Raw genomic sequence first — 14,864 nt, forward strand, 5'->3', positions numbered from 1 at the left:
GCTGTGTTTTATTTTTTTCATCTTTGCCTATATTAGACATATGTGAGAGGTTGCAATCAACGCTCTAGAAAGCGACGCCCTCCCTCTGGTTTGCTCTCCTAAGAATAAAACAGCTGCTCTCTCCCCTCACCCAAAGGCAGGCTCCAGAAAACCAGAGACTGGCCTCCTCCCCGCATAGTGGGTGAGGATGCCCCGTCTCCCCTCCCCCCACTATTGATTTGTATTTATTGATCTCTGGGTGATCCTCTTGGCTGACTGCCGTGGGGGAAGAAAGAGGCAAGGGGGCAGTCACGTGGCTCCTGGGGAACCAATGGGCTCGGAGGCAGCAGGCTTCCCATTCACAATTCCAAGGGAACCCTAAACCCGGTCCCGTGGGCGCCCGTCAGAAGCAGCAGGGAGCCCGAGCCCTGCAAAGCCCCCGGCTCGCACGCTCCTGCAGCTGGGAGGGGGGAGCCCCGATTTTGCCCTTCCAGGGGGTTCATCCCCCCCTCCCCCTCCGGCGACCAGACTTGGCCACCGTGGCGGGGGATCCCCCCTCCCTCCCCAAGAGCCCAGCATGCTGCCCAGCCCTCTCACCTCCACCCCCTTCTCGGTCAAAGACATCCTACAGCTGGAGCAGCAGGGCGCTGCGAGCGGGGCCGCCCCGGGATTCCTCCCGCCCGCCCACCGGCCACCCCCGGCCTGCCTGCACCCGCAGCGCTTCGCTCCGGGGGACCTTCCCTTCCAGGGGGAAGCGGAGCAACGCGCGAAGCGCAGGGAGGCGGCGGACGCGCTCCGCAGGAGCTCCCGCGAGGAAGACATGGGGCTAAGTAAGTTAAACAGTGGGGGGAGAGGGGGAGCCCACCAGCTGGTAAACGCGGGGACTGACCAGGAGCCAAGGAAACTCAACAGGGTCCCCCCTGGCGCCAGGGGCTTTGGGGAGAGGTCCAGCCACGGCGCTTAGCCAGGAGAGTCAGAGACGCACCCGGGAGAGACGCCCCTAAAACTGACTGCCTGGAGTTGGGACCGGGGCATTCACCTGCTCTGTTCCTTCTGTCCCAAGGCAGGGTATGGCTGGGTCAGACGGTCCGGCCCAATATGGCCAGGCTGAAGTCCATAAAGAGGCGCACAGATTTGGGATTTAACTTCAGAGTAGCTACCTCGCCAAAATATTCCCCCGAGGAGACGAGGCCACTTCCAGGTGTTTATTATTGGCGAGCACACAGGGTGTGAGCTGAAAGGACAGCCCAAGTTCAATCTTAGGAAGCCTTTATACTGGCGCATTGCAAGACTCCAGCATTAAAATTGGTTCAGGAGACGCCGGGAGTAACAATCTGCGTTACCAGAGCGTGTTTAGACCCGTTGCAATGAAATAATTGGTTTCCCTTAAGTTGCCGTGTGGGGTTGTGTATCATGGCCGGGTAAAACTTTGGAGGAGTTGCTGTTTGGAACACACCTATTGATTCACTGGAGAGAAGTGTACAGCGCGGTGTACGTGTGAGCAGATAGGAACAAAGCCTTATTGCAAATGTAATTGTGAGACCTTCTGAGTAACTAGTCTCAGCAAAATGTAACTGGATTTTAGTCTCTTCCGAGTCACCGATGTTGTTTTACAAGGAGGGCTAACCCGTAAACCAGCGTCAGAAATAGAGCCCCGGGTATGTACAGAATTAAAGTACAGTAATGGACAATCGATTTTAAGTGTGTCGTCTAAAGTAAAGTATAGAAGAGAAACCAAATACTTCGCAGCCTCATGGAAGACCGTTGCAAAATTGCTACCGCGAAAGATATAAAATATTGTTGCTTTTGTGGGGGAAAAAACCGATGTCAAAGTAGTTCCCGTTTGAGCGCACGAGCAAAGTTGATATTAAAAATATAACCCTCGTGTATTGTTTTAATTTTACCAATAAAATGGACACCGTTCAAAATATATTTTTCTTCCAACTGATGTTTTATGAAGGCGCCTTTTTACTTAAATATTTCCAAAAATAAAACCAGACATAAAAGTAACAAGTTCATAAAACGGAGTCATCACTAGTTATTATAAAATTCCCTGTGCTATAGTGTCAAACCGTGGAGGAAAAAAAAACCCAGTTTTTGTATTTGATAAAGTTATTCCTTGTTACGGAAATAAAACAAATATAACATCGCATGTAGTAATTCAAGCGTCCAGCTTTAAGTTAGCTTTGTTAAGCATCTTAGGAGAAATATTTCTATAAGCTGAAAATATTTTAAAACGTGCAATAGTTTTATATTTCATGTTTTATATTATTTCACTATGTACAACGAGAATGAAATGTGTACTTGTACATATCTTCAAACGCTTTCTATACCTTGTGTAATATATTTACACATTGTTTTAATACAACGAAACGTTTGAATAGTGTACATAAAATACAAATCAAGTGTTTGAATATATGTACGCACACATTTTCTTTTCAAATAACAGAAAGATTCCAGCTTTCTCAATTACACGAAATGTAATTGACTGGATGATCATTGAACGTGTGTACGTTTGTGATTAAAAATAAATAATTCAAAATACGTGGTTATTGTCAATGCCAAGTCGATATTTATTTAATAATTAAACTAAAATAAATCTCGTTCGTGCAGGATTGCATTAACAGCATACATCACAGTACACCACGTTAAATATTGATTCGACGTTGTGGAAATCTTCAGGCTACACTTTTTTTAATTGCTTAATTGAATCCCTCTCAGATGCTTGTTTACAAGCAAGGATATTTTATATGCGGGTTTAGGAAACCTTAGCCGAACCGCCAGCATTTTCGATACACCTTTTTGGTTGTTGTTTGTTTGTTTGAACTGTGCTATGCAAAACAACACTTCCTACGTAGTGCCACAAACACAAAGGAAGGTTAGTGGCTTCCCTAACTCCTCGGCTGAATTAGAGAGTCGATAAGGTTCATCTCGTGCTTGTTTTAACCTCGATTTTCTTTTAAAATCTAAGAGGAAGGAGCAGGAAGGTTGCAACAATTCAGTTCGAACTAGCAACACTGGGACCTGGGGAACCAAATTTTGGACGAACAAAGGCAAAAAAGGACACACGATCGGCCATTTCCATTTCACCATCATCCTCGCGAAACGGCTGGCATTTTGCAATTGTTGTTTACAGTGGTTTTCTTGTACACACAACTCGCGACAGTTGTTCAACCCCGTTTGAGGGGAACGATCAGGCAAGTTGCAGGCGGATTCTGCCACGCTGAAGCAGACAGTCCCGCTTCCAGTCAAGCGAGTTACTCCCTGGAGTAAGGGTTACTCCTGCGAGTAGGCGCTTGCAAGGTCGGACGTGTAGATTTGGAAATGACTAGGAGAGGGGTAGGGCGGACTGAATAGGGCCCCGGCTGCCAATGCAGACAAGCTTCACCCTAGAACTGTGGCTACATTGAACTTACAACCAAACAGGTGCCGCACAATCAAGTAGGTTTCTAGCGGAGCGGATCTTTTACAACAAAGCTTTGGTGCTGTGTATTATCTCGCTCCTTCCTTTCAATCTTGCTTCACCTTTCTTGCATCGAATTAATCAAAAATAGTCTGTAAGTACGTCTACACCCCAACATTCTTTTGAAATAACTTGATCCGCATCTAGGGTGTGTCTAGACTACCAGGGGTTTTCGAAAACTGGTCTTTTTTCGAAAAAAATTCCCCTGCGTCTAGATTGCTGCCATGTTCTTTCGAAAGTAAATCGAAAGAATGTGGCAGTTTTTTCGACCACAGAAAACCTTGTTTTATGAGGAATAATGCCTTCTACGAAAGTGCTCTTTCAAAAAAAGGTGCTATGTAGTGCAAATTGTGCTTTTTCGAAAGAGCATCCAGACTGCCTGGGTGCTCTCTTTCGGAAAAGCAGCTTGCTTTTTCAAAAGTACTGGTTGTAATCGAGACGCTCTTTTTCGAAAGAGTCTTTTTCAAAAGTATCTTTCGAAAAAGCTTCTTTCGAAAGAGGCTTGCAGTCTCCATGTAGCCCTACACAACAGGCCGTTATTTCGAAATAATGTCGAAATACTGTCAAGCTGGAGGACTTCTTACTCTGACTCCTGTAACCTTCTTGGTACAAGGAGTAAGGGAAGTCGGAAGAAGAGTGCTCTATTTCGAAATAAGGGCTGTGTGGATACCCCCAATTTCAAAATAAGCTAATAGTTTATTTTAAAAAGGCACTGTCTACACAGCAGGATTATGTTGGGATAACATCCGTTATCCCAAAATAGCATTCTGCGCATCTTAATAGCATGCCTGTTATTTTGAAATACATTCAAAATAATGGGTTTCTTATTCTGGCTTCCTGTAAACCTCATTGCATGAGAATTAAGGAAGACACCAGAATAGCAATTTATTTCAAAATTAGCACTGTGTAGACAGCGCCACATTTTAAATAAACTATTTTGAAATATGCTACGCAATTTGAGCTATGTAATTTGTATTATGCAGCACAACTTTCATAGTTTATTTTGAGGTACACGCTACTGTGTAGACATACCCTAAGAGCACATGAACACAGCAGGATAAAAGTAGAATTAAGCTACACAATTTGAGCTATGTCAATTGCATAGTTTGAGTTGAAATAGTTTAATTTGGCTTTTGATGATGTCTACACGGCAGGAAGTCAAAGGAAGAACACTCTTCCTTCAACTTCCCTTACTTCTTGTAAAATGAGAACTCCAGCAATCAGAGTAAGAAATGCCCCCACTCACCATTATTTTGAAATAATGGCTTGCAGTGTAGACACACACTTTGCTATTTCAGAATAACAGAAAGTATTCCAAAATAACACTGCCATGTAGACATAGCCTAATAGACAGCAATGAATAAGAAGAGTTATGGTTATTTGCTAGGAATCCTCCCGATTTGCTATATTCAATGGATCGGCAGTTGTTTTATTGATTTATTATTTATTTAAAATATTTTTTTATCCCACCTCTATTTAAAATATTCAAGGTGGCTTCCAAAATTTTAAAAACTTTATATAATAAAATACAAAACCCCAAAGGGATCCTTGCTGATCAATCTCAGTGAAATTGATTGTTTATGTAATTAAAAAAGAGAAGAAAGGATTTTGGTCCAAAGAAATAGACATACATGATATAGTGGTGGTGAAGGGCAGCATCCCCAAACTTTGTAGATCCGAGGCAAAGTCTCTTGAGACCAGGGAAAGACTCCCCTAGATTTAATGGGTTTTGGAGCAGGTCTTTTGATTATAATCACTTTGGGCCAGAGAGAAATGATCAGAACCGGTAGATGAAAGACTATTTTTGTCTTTTCTATGAAAACAACATTTCAATTGTTGGCAGAAAACTGGGACAATTTTTGTCAAAAATTCTCAGAGGCGTAGTAGCCTTGTTAGTCTGAAACTTTAAAAACAATGGCTACGTCTACATTGCCCTCTCTTGCGCAAAAAAAATGCAAATGAGGCGAAGCGTGGAATATCAGTGTGCCTCATTTGTATAATTAATAAGGTTCTGATTTTGCGCAAAACCTCCTCTTGTGCAAGAGCCATTCTTCTGCTTTTTTTCAGGAAGAATGGCTCTTGCACAAGAGGGGGTTTTTGCGCAAAAAGGAGCCGTGTAGATGGCTCTTTTTTGTGCAAAAGCCTCTTGAATCAAAACAGGGCCTCATTAATTATGCAAATGAGATGCAGCGATATTCCACGCTTTGCCTCATTTGCATTTTTTTGCACAAGAGAGGGCAATGTAGAAGTAGCCAATGAGTAGTTCTGTGGCATCTAAGTGCATGTCTACACTAAGAAATTATTATTTCAAAATAATAACTCCCGAAAAAATAATTTCAAAAGAGCACGTCCACAATATGGGGATGCCTTGAAATTAGTCTGAGGCAGGCTCCATTAACGTGGACACGCTACCTCGACTTAGAGTCCCAGGGAGCACTGGGGAGTAATTACCAGGAGCGGCCCGAGGCCGGCTGCAGCAGCTGGCACCTTAGGCGGAGTGGCACAATCAGCGTCCCTGCCTGAACGGCCACCAATGGCCATGACGTCATCATCGGGTGCCCAAGCCAGCGGCGCCCTAGGTAGCTGCCTAGCTTGCCTAGGCTCATGGGCCACCCCGATAATTAGTTTAATTACTCTGGGGAGTCGTTATTTCCAAATAGCGGCACTGGCGTATCCACACTGCCGCTATTTTGAAATAACTATTTCAAAATTAGAGTTATTCCTCATGGAAATCAGGAGTTATTTCAAAATAACCATCCCCTTCTTTCAAAATAACAGAGTTGGTAGTGTGGAAGACCCTCTTATTTCGAAGTAAGGGAAGTTATTTCAAAATAACTCCCTAGTGTAGGGTTTAGAGTAGAATAGACCAGGGTTTAGAAACTAACAAAAATATATAGTAGCATGAGATTTTTGTGGGTAAAATGAAGTGGGTTTTACCCACAAAAGTATATAAACTTATGAGCTTTTGTTAGTCTCTAAGGGTATGTCTACACTAGCCCCCTAGTTCGATCTAGGGAGGCTAATGAGGGCGACTGAAATTGCAAATGAAGCACGGGATTTAAATATCCCGTGCTTCATTAGCATGTTCCCGGCCGGTCGCCATTTTAGAAATTGACTAGCCCGAAGGAACTGCCTGCGTCTAACCGTGGCAGTGAAACAGGATTCCGAATTAAAGCCCTAAATTGAATTAGCTGGTAAACCTCATTGCAGGAGGAATAACAGCTAATTTGATTTAGGGCTTTAATTCAGAATCCCATTTCACTGCCGCATGTAGATTACTGCCGCATGGGCAATTACTTCAGGCTAGTCAATTTCTAAAATGGCGACCGGCCGGGAACACGCTAATGAAGCACGGGATATTTCAATCCTGTGCTTCATTTCAATTTCGGTCGCCCTCATTAGCCTCCCTGGATCGAAGTAGGGGGCTAGTGTAGACATACCCTCAGATTATGTCTACACTACAGAGAAGATCGAAGCTGCTGCGGTCAATTTTCCAGGGTTCGATTTAGTGGGTCTAGTGAAGACACACTAATTCGAACTGAGAGGGGTGCTCCAGTTGATGCCGGCAGTCCTGCTTCCATGAGGAGTAAGGGAAGTCGAAGGGAAAGTGTTCTCCTTTCGACTTCCCGCAGTGTGGACAGTGCCAAAAGTCGAGTTAAGGTACTTCGACTTCAGCTATGCAATTAACATAGCCGAAGTTGCGTATCTTAATTTGGCCCTATCCTGTAGTGTAGATGTACCCCAAGGTGCCACAGGACTACTCGTTATTTGCCAAAAATGTTCACATTCAATTCCCTTTCCTCCCCGAATGGCTTAATAATCGTGAATCTAATTACACAGCCGCCCAGGAGTAGGCCCTGGACAACACCCCAAACACATTTAACCCTTTTGGGGCAGGTGTGGAACAAAAAAAAAAAAAAAAATCTCACACCTCACTTTGCGTTTCACAGGGAAATCTTTGACTGCAGATTCTTGCCAGACCGAGGAGGAGAAAACCGATCCTTGCCAGCACCCCAAGCAAAGACAGAGAAGGAAGCCCCGGGTTTTGTTTTCCCAAGCTCAAGTTTTCGAGCTGGAGAGGCGATTTAAGCAGCAGAAATACCTCTCGGCTCCGGAGCGGGAGCACCTGGCCAGCCTGTTGAAGCTCACCTCCACTCAAGTCAAGATCTGGTTCCAGAACAGGAGATACAAGTGCAAGAGGCAAAGACAGGATAAATCCCTGGAGCTCTCTGCCCACCCCCTTCCTCCCAGGAGAGTGGCGGTACCTGTGCTAGTCAGAGATGGCAAGCCGTGTCTAGGGGGCTCCCAGGGCTACACCGCCCCTTATAATGTCACCGTCGGCCCTTACTCCTATAATACCTACTACCGCGGCTACAGCAATAGCCCCTACAATGCAAACTACAGCTGCAGTTACTCCGGGGGACCCTCGGTGCCCGCCAGTGCCACACCAGCCGGTCACATCATGAACATGAGCTTTAGTGTGTCCGGCGCTGCACATAACCAGCAGGGTCACTTGCAAGCCACGCTGCAAGCAGGGATCCGGGCTTGGTAAAGGTCTCCCTTCAAACGGACCACCTGGAAGATGCCGAACCCTGAGGGAGAGCTCCAGGGCGGAAGGGGATCAGAAGTTCTTGCTCAATCCCATTCCATCTTCTGTCACTACCATGGCTGGGTGCTGTGCCTCCCTAGGGAGACTGTGTGTTTTAGAAGATGCTGGGTTAGAAGGGGTTCTGGCGCTTTCATGCTCGGATCCCTGGGGACTAAGCTACTGCTGCCTTTATTTATTTCACATGGATGTTTCGAAATACACCCCTTCCTCTCTTTCACCCAGAGCTGGGTAGTTGCATAGGGCACCTGAACATTTGGGGCACTAATGGGTCTTCATGTCCACCCACCTGTCACTTTCTATCCCTGTTCTGCGGCTTTGCTTCCTCGGGAGAGGATCTCGTTAACTTAAAAGTGAAAAAGCCCCCCAGTCCTATTAGCAGGACATTGAACCTTTGAGAGAGCCATTCAAGTCAGCCCCAGGTATATACTGATCTGAGGTTACCCTGTGAGTCGACAGGACCTCTGTTTAAAATTTGCTTTAATAATATTTCATTAGTGCATTGCTGAAAATTATAAAATTAAAACATCTTCTCATGCCTCCAGGGCTGCCACTGGGCATAGGGGCACCGGTTTACTAGTACCACAGAGGGCCCCCTAAATCCTAAAGACAGCCCTGCTCTCACCCCCCACCTCACAGAGATGTGTGCTTCTCCAGAATGCAAGAGATCAGCTGAGCCAAACCAACCACCCAGGTGTCCTTCCTAAGACAATTTGGAACACAGGCTGTGCATGGTTTTGCACATTTACTTTCTTCTAAAGATTTTATTTAACTCCCACTCGCTCCCCCGCCCCCATTTTATCTGCTGTGGTAAAGTTCAGGTGCATATATCTTCATTCCTTCCCCCCACAACTTTTTCCATTTGTGTATTTTTTTCAATGAAAAAATGAAAAGCATCATGGGTTTTTTTTTTCCAAATTGCATGGTTCAGACTTATCACAAATTTAAAAAAAAATCTGTCCTGCCCTTGAATCCCACCCCAAAAAGGGCAGGTACCATAATATCTGAGTCAGGATAGCAACTGGAAATAAAAGCTAACGTTATCCAAGAGAGAGAGAAAGGTCATTGTCTCAAAGAGGTGCTGCCGTGCTGACACACCCTTTGGCTTGAAGTGGAGTCCATGACATACAGGGTTTACAGTTTAATTCAAAGGCTTTCAACACGCCCACTAGAAAAATTGTTCCAGCCCTCTTGTAGTCTAATGGCCGGAGCTTAGGTTTGTGAGCCAAGAATTCATGAGCTTTAAATCTCTGATGTTAACTCCCTTCTCATTAACCCTTAGCAAATCCTTCACCCTCTCTGCTTCCCTTCCCCACACTCAAAATAAATTGGATATTTGCCCTCTATTTCTCAGGAAAGTGTGAGGCCTAATTCATTAGTTCCTGGGTCAGATCTTCAGCTGATGTCCAGCAGCTTCATTATACCGATTTCAATAGAGAGAGAACCATTTACACAGCTAAGGAGCTAGCTCTATATATCTCAAGTGCTTTGCAGGTGACAAAAACTACCCAAATAATACATCTGGAAATACTGTTGCCCGGCGAAGGAAGAGAGATTTCCAATCAGGGCATTCAATATGTTGTGAATACTTATATTGATAATTTTGGTTGCTACTTTAGAAATTTTTTTTCCATGGCTAAATAAGGACACGGGTTTACTGGAATGTATTGTATTATTAAAGAAACACGGTGAAAGAAAAGGGTTTGTATTTCTCTGCACCAGAATTGCAAGAGGTGGTACTGTTCTCCTAAAAGGAAAATTATTTCAGCCAAGAAGTTATCACACTTCTAATTTTTTTCCCAAGAGTTCACTGGAGGCATAATTTTACCCGTTCTATTTTCTGTCAGTCAACACACAGGTGCCATTAATGTAGATTGAGAGATGGGGTGGCATCGAGTCCAACTCCTGGCTCAAAGCAGGACCAAGCCCAACTCAATCATCCCAGCCAGGGCTTTGTCAAACTGGGACTTAAACACCTCTAGGGATGGAGATTCCACCCCTCCCTAGGGAGCCCATTCCAGTGCTTTACCCAGGGCCGAACTGAGGCATGGGTGAGCCGGGCAGCTGCCCAGGGCGCCAACCGATGGAGGGCTCCTGATGGCAGCTGTAAGGGGTGTGCGGCGTCCCTTATAGCTGCCATCGGGTGCCATGCGCCTGGCTCCCGCAGCACCAGCCAGCAGCGCCCTTCTCCCCATGGCTGCGGGGCCCTGCACAGCCCGGCGTGCATGCCAGCAGCTCGGGCTGGGCAGCGCATGTGCTGACAGCCCCAAGGGGCAGGCCCTGGGCTGTGCGCTGGCAGCCATGGCCAGCCTGCGCATGCGCTGTGCGCCCTGTGGGCAGCGCCGCGTGCCCAGGCCACAAAAAGGGCTCGGTCCAGCCCTGGCTTCACCACCCGCCTAGGGAAATAGTTTTTCCTAATCTCCAACCTAGACCTCCCCCACTGCAACTTGAGACCATTGCGCCTCGTTCTGCCATCCGTCACCACTGAGAACAGCCTCTCTCCGTCCTCTTTGGAACCCCATTTCAGGTAGCTGGAGGCTGCTCTCAAATCTCCCCTCACTCTTCTCTGTACAACCAATTCTATTTATCTCCAGTACAAATGTAAGGCCAGTTCTGTTCACCTCTCTCATCTGCATAGCCCTATTCACCCAACAGCAGATGCCTTCTTCTAGTTTTCAAATGCAGAATCAAAGAGATCCGATTTCTAACTGGAATATTAGTTTTCTGAAGCACGTTCGTGTGGAAAGACATGATCCCAACAGACAAGACTATTCCACAGTTGATTACCCCAGACATTACACCAAGATATTACAGCCATGAGATCACATAGCTACCTAAGTATAGACAGAAGCTGCCAAAAATATCATATATCCCAAGCATGTCAGGTGACGTGACACATGCATCTCCTCAGCCAAGCCCTCTGGCATGGCATATTTGCTGTCACTAAGAGGTGAGGTTCCAAGCACAGCATTGCATGTTGTGGCCTGACACAGCCTAGGGCACAAGACAGCACTTAAAACAGGTGTGTGATTTATCTTTCCCTCCACGTCATCACCAATATGCCATGAAAGCAACCACGACCCTCTGACAACCACAATAGCTTGGGGAAGCTGCTTTATTCTTGCTGGGCTCCCTTACCAGTGATCTCAATGGAGAGTTGCCCATTATAGGAGTTTTTAGGGATAAACTCTGATTTCACTTACGAGAGTGTCATTCTACCGACTCCAGTAAAACCAGTGCACGTGCCATGAAAGCAGAATCGGGTCCATTTTATTTGCCTCAGAAAGCGGAGATTTCAAAACATGATAGCAAATTATGCATGTGTCTCGATCTTAGCCCTTTTCTCCGGAGAACAGCTCAGTGGAGAAGACATAATCCTGCCTTGAAAGGAATGGGGGCAATTTTCCTTAATAGCATTACAACTTGTAAATATCTTGTCTATATCCAGCCTAGAATAACTGCAATCCCACCCATGACTGGGACCCTATGCATTGCTGTGATACAGACTTGCAGGAATATTATGTGGACGTGGTGACTGATCTGTCCAAATCGATTGTATCCTGAAGACAACATCAGCCAAACCCATTCGGAGCCTGGGCCTGCTGCACAAAAGACTGAATGGGAGAGATCACACCACAGAGTGTGGGCTGTAAAATCCCAGTTGCTACGTCTAGACTGCATCCCTTTTTCATGAAAGGGATGCAAATTAGACGTATCGCAATTGCTAATGAAGCGGGGATTTAAATCTCCCCCGCTTCATTAGCATAAAAATGGCTGCCGCTTTTTTTCAGCACGGAGCTTTGCCGGAAAAAAGCGCCAGTCTAGACGCGGATCTTTGGGAAAATAAAGCCTTTTCCGAAAGATCCCTGATCCCTCTTAAAATAAGGGATAAGGGATCTTTCGGAAAAGGCTTTATTTTCCGAAAGATCTGCATCTAGACTGGCGCTTTTTTCCGGCAAAGCTCTGTGCCGAAAAAAAAGCGGCAGCCATTTTTATGCTAATGAAGTGGGGGAGATTTAAATCCTTGCTTCATTAGCAATTACGATACATCTAATTTGCATCCCTTTTACAAAAAAGGGATGCAGTCTAGACGTAGCCAGTAAGTACAATAATATATGGAGATATACCTCTCATTGAGCTGGAAGGGACCTTGGGAGGTCATTGAGTCCAGTCCCCTGCCTTCATAGCAGGACTAAGTACCATCCCTGATGGTTTTGCCCCAGATTCCTAAATGGCCACTTTGAGGACTGAACTCACAACCCTGAGTTCAGCAAGCCCGGGCTCAAACCACTGAGTGATTCCTCCTCCACAGTAGGGGAGTTATGCTCCAAGGCAGCTCCTTTGTAAGTAGTGTGGTGTTTGCGGGGGGAGAGGACGCTGGATGGTCTATGGCCAACGAATCCTGGACTATGTCATTCTCATGCAAATTTCACCCACCTGAGAGGGTGTGTGTGTGCGTGCGTATTTCCTAGTGCACGGAGGGATGCTGGGTACTAACGCAATAATAATTCATTAATGGATTTACATAAGAATATATGAACAGCCACACGGGGTCAGATCAAAGGTCCATCTAGCCCAGTATCCTGTTTGCTGACAGTGGCCAATGCCAGGTGCCCCTAGAAGGAATGAACAGAACAGGGAAACATACAGTGATCCATTCCCAGCCTCTAACAAAGAGAGGCGCGAGACACCATCCCTATTCATCCTGGCTAACAGCCATTGATGGACTTAACCTTCCTGAATTTATCCAATTCTTTTCTGAACCCTGTTCAAGTCCAGATACTGTGTCCACCCACCTGCCCGTACTCAGGATTCAAGGGCAGTGAGAACTCTCTCCTCCCTGCCTGCTCCAGTGCCGAAATTTGTGCCAGGGCTGAACCTCGGCACCTCTGAGCTTGCGGCATAGTTATGAAACTAAAAAAAAAAAAAAAAAAGTTGCTTGAACCTAGCACCTCTTGCATTAGAGTCAAACTCTGCCTTGGCCCTGAAGCCCAGTAGATTTTGTATCAGAGTCTTTAATCAAGACGATGCAATAGTTCAGTTTAGTAAATGCAATTAAACGGCAAGTATTTATCAGACAAACTTCTCTTCCTGTTCACAAACTATCTGCTCTCAGTTCCTGGCTTCCTTGGATACATTTATTATTTGAAGATACTTTCTAGATGCTTTTCGTACATAATTTTAAATGTAGAGATCCTTTGGCAACAGATCGTTAGAAGCACTGAGAATCTGAGCTCTGTTTTCACTGGACATTTGGTATTTTTCCTATTCCCTAACTGGATGAGTTACTTGGAATTAGACTTCCAGCATGTGCCCGTCGTAAGTTTAAAATTCACATCCCACGGACATTTTCTAAAGCTCATTTAACATTTACTGTTTCCAAAATATATTATTGCTAGTAAAATCTGCTACCCTTGCAAGGTGGGATTATAGGCTAATGAATAAAAAAAAGATGATGAAATAAATATATATATATTTGATTTGAGTGACTATTTCCAGAAAAATAATTTTCTATGTTCTAATGAAAAGCAGACAATATTAAGAGAAAAAACACACAATAGATAGTAATTATAGATTTTTGTTAACTTTAGTGTCTGTGTTTTGTAAGCAAAGCTGTGAAAGGAAAGTTAACTAATCATATATTCCCTTATTTAAATATTATATGTATACTTTTTTGGCTTTTACATTTGTACTGCATGTAGATATTTTGCTATAGAAAAACAAAAGCATACTTGATTGTACAGTCGTAACTGGATGAGCCAGATAACATGTGTGCAATTTTGTTTGTGTTTACAAGATGATGGTGTGATTCTGTACATAAAGGATTACAAAATTGACCAAGAAAACAGAAAGATAAATCTTGGATTATCAGTCTGTGAACATTCTGTTTATTGTCATTTGATTGAAAATCCCCCCTTTTATTTTTTTGCAAAGAAAGAAAAAAAAGTAACATTACAGGGCACCTGGGGCCAGAGTTTTCATCTGTTCTGCACATTCTTGCGGGACTGATTTTCAAAAGGATCAGCACCCAAAGTGCTAAAGAGAGCTGAATGGGAATTTTTTGGCAAACTGTTTTCCCATCAAAACATATTGATTTATCAAACCTGAACAGTTTTGATGAATTTCTGAATTTTGGGGAAGGTGGGGGGAATTCAGAAACTCTTAACAAATCCCAGTCTGACATTTTCATTAAAAAAAAATCCAGTTTTCAACATCAAAAAGACTTTTTTATTTTGAAAGTTTAGCTAATTACAATTGGGAAAAAAGGAGTTTAAATGGTCAAAGGTGAAACGAAACGTTTAGAAAGGATGGAAACAACCAAATGTTTTTATTTGTCAATTTGCAAACACAGTTGAAGATGTTGACTGAGTCACCCAAGTTAGAATGGGACCATTCTTCAAAATCTCCGATATTTTCCCCTAGCTCTAGTGTAGAGGAGAGGCACTTTGTACCCACTGGCCCTAACAAAGCCAAATGATGCTGCTGAAACTCAGCATCCTATGAAAAATTAGGCTGTAAATGGCTCCATCTATCTTCACAATCACACGCAGGTTATGAAGAGCACCCTACATTATCCTCACCCCCCCCCACACACACACCCCTATCAGCGCAGACACAACAGGCCCCCCTCAACACCCTTGAGGATTCATCTCCCTCAATTGAGCGCTCTCTCTCTCTCTCTCTCTCTCTTCTCTCTGTGCTACTCCCTCCCTTTCAGCCCCCTTCTTGACAACTTATCCTCCCAGCGTTTGTGGGAGAGAGACTTTCAGGAGACAATTAAGCTTTTATCTCTACTCCTGCTCCACTCCATCAGTC

General features: G+C 44.6%; 1 protein-coding gene across 1 annotated transcript; it reads left to right on the forward strand.

Annotated features, from left to right (window-relative positions):
* Positions 1-292: 292 nt before the first annotated feature.
* On the forward strand, positions 293-7,994 carry NKX2-6 (NK2 homeobox 6). Its single transcript, XM_075910764.1, has 2 exons — positions 293-809; positions 7,393-7,994. Exons 1-2 carry the CDS (start codon positions 557-559, stop codon positions 7,992-7,994), a joined length of 855 nt encoding a protein of 284 aa, XP_075766879.1. The 5' UTR covers positions 293-556.
* The last annotated feature ends 6,870 nt before the right edge of the window (positions 7,995-14,864 follow it).

This window comes from Pelodiscus sinensis, chromosome 28 (genome assembly GCF_049634645.1).
Source record: "Pelodiscus sinensis isolate JC-2024 chromosome 28, ASM4963464v1, whole genome shotgun sequence".
In the NCBI taxonomy this organism is placed as follows: Eukaryota; Metazoa; Chordata; order Testudines; family Trionychidae; genus Pelodiscus; species Pelodiscus sinensis.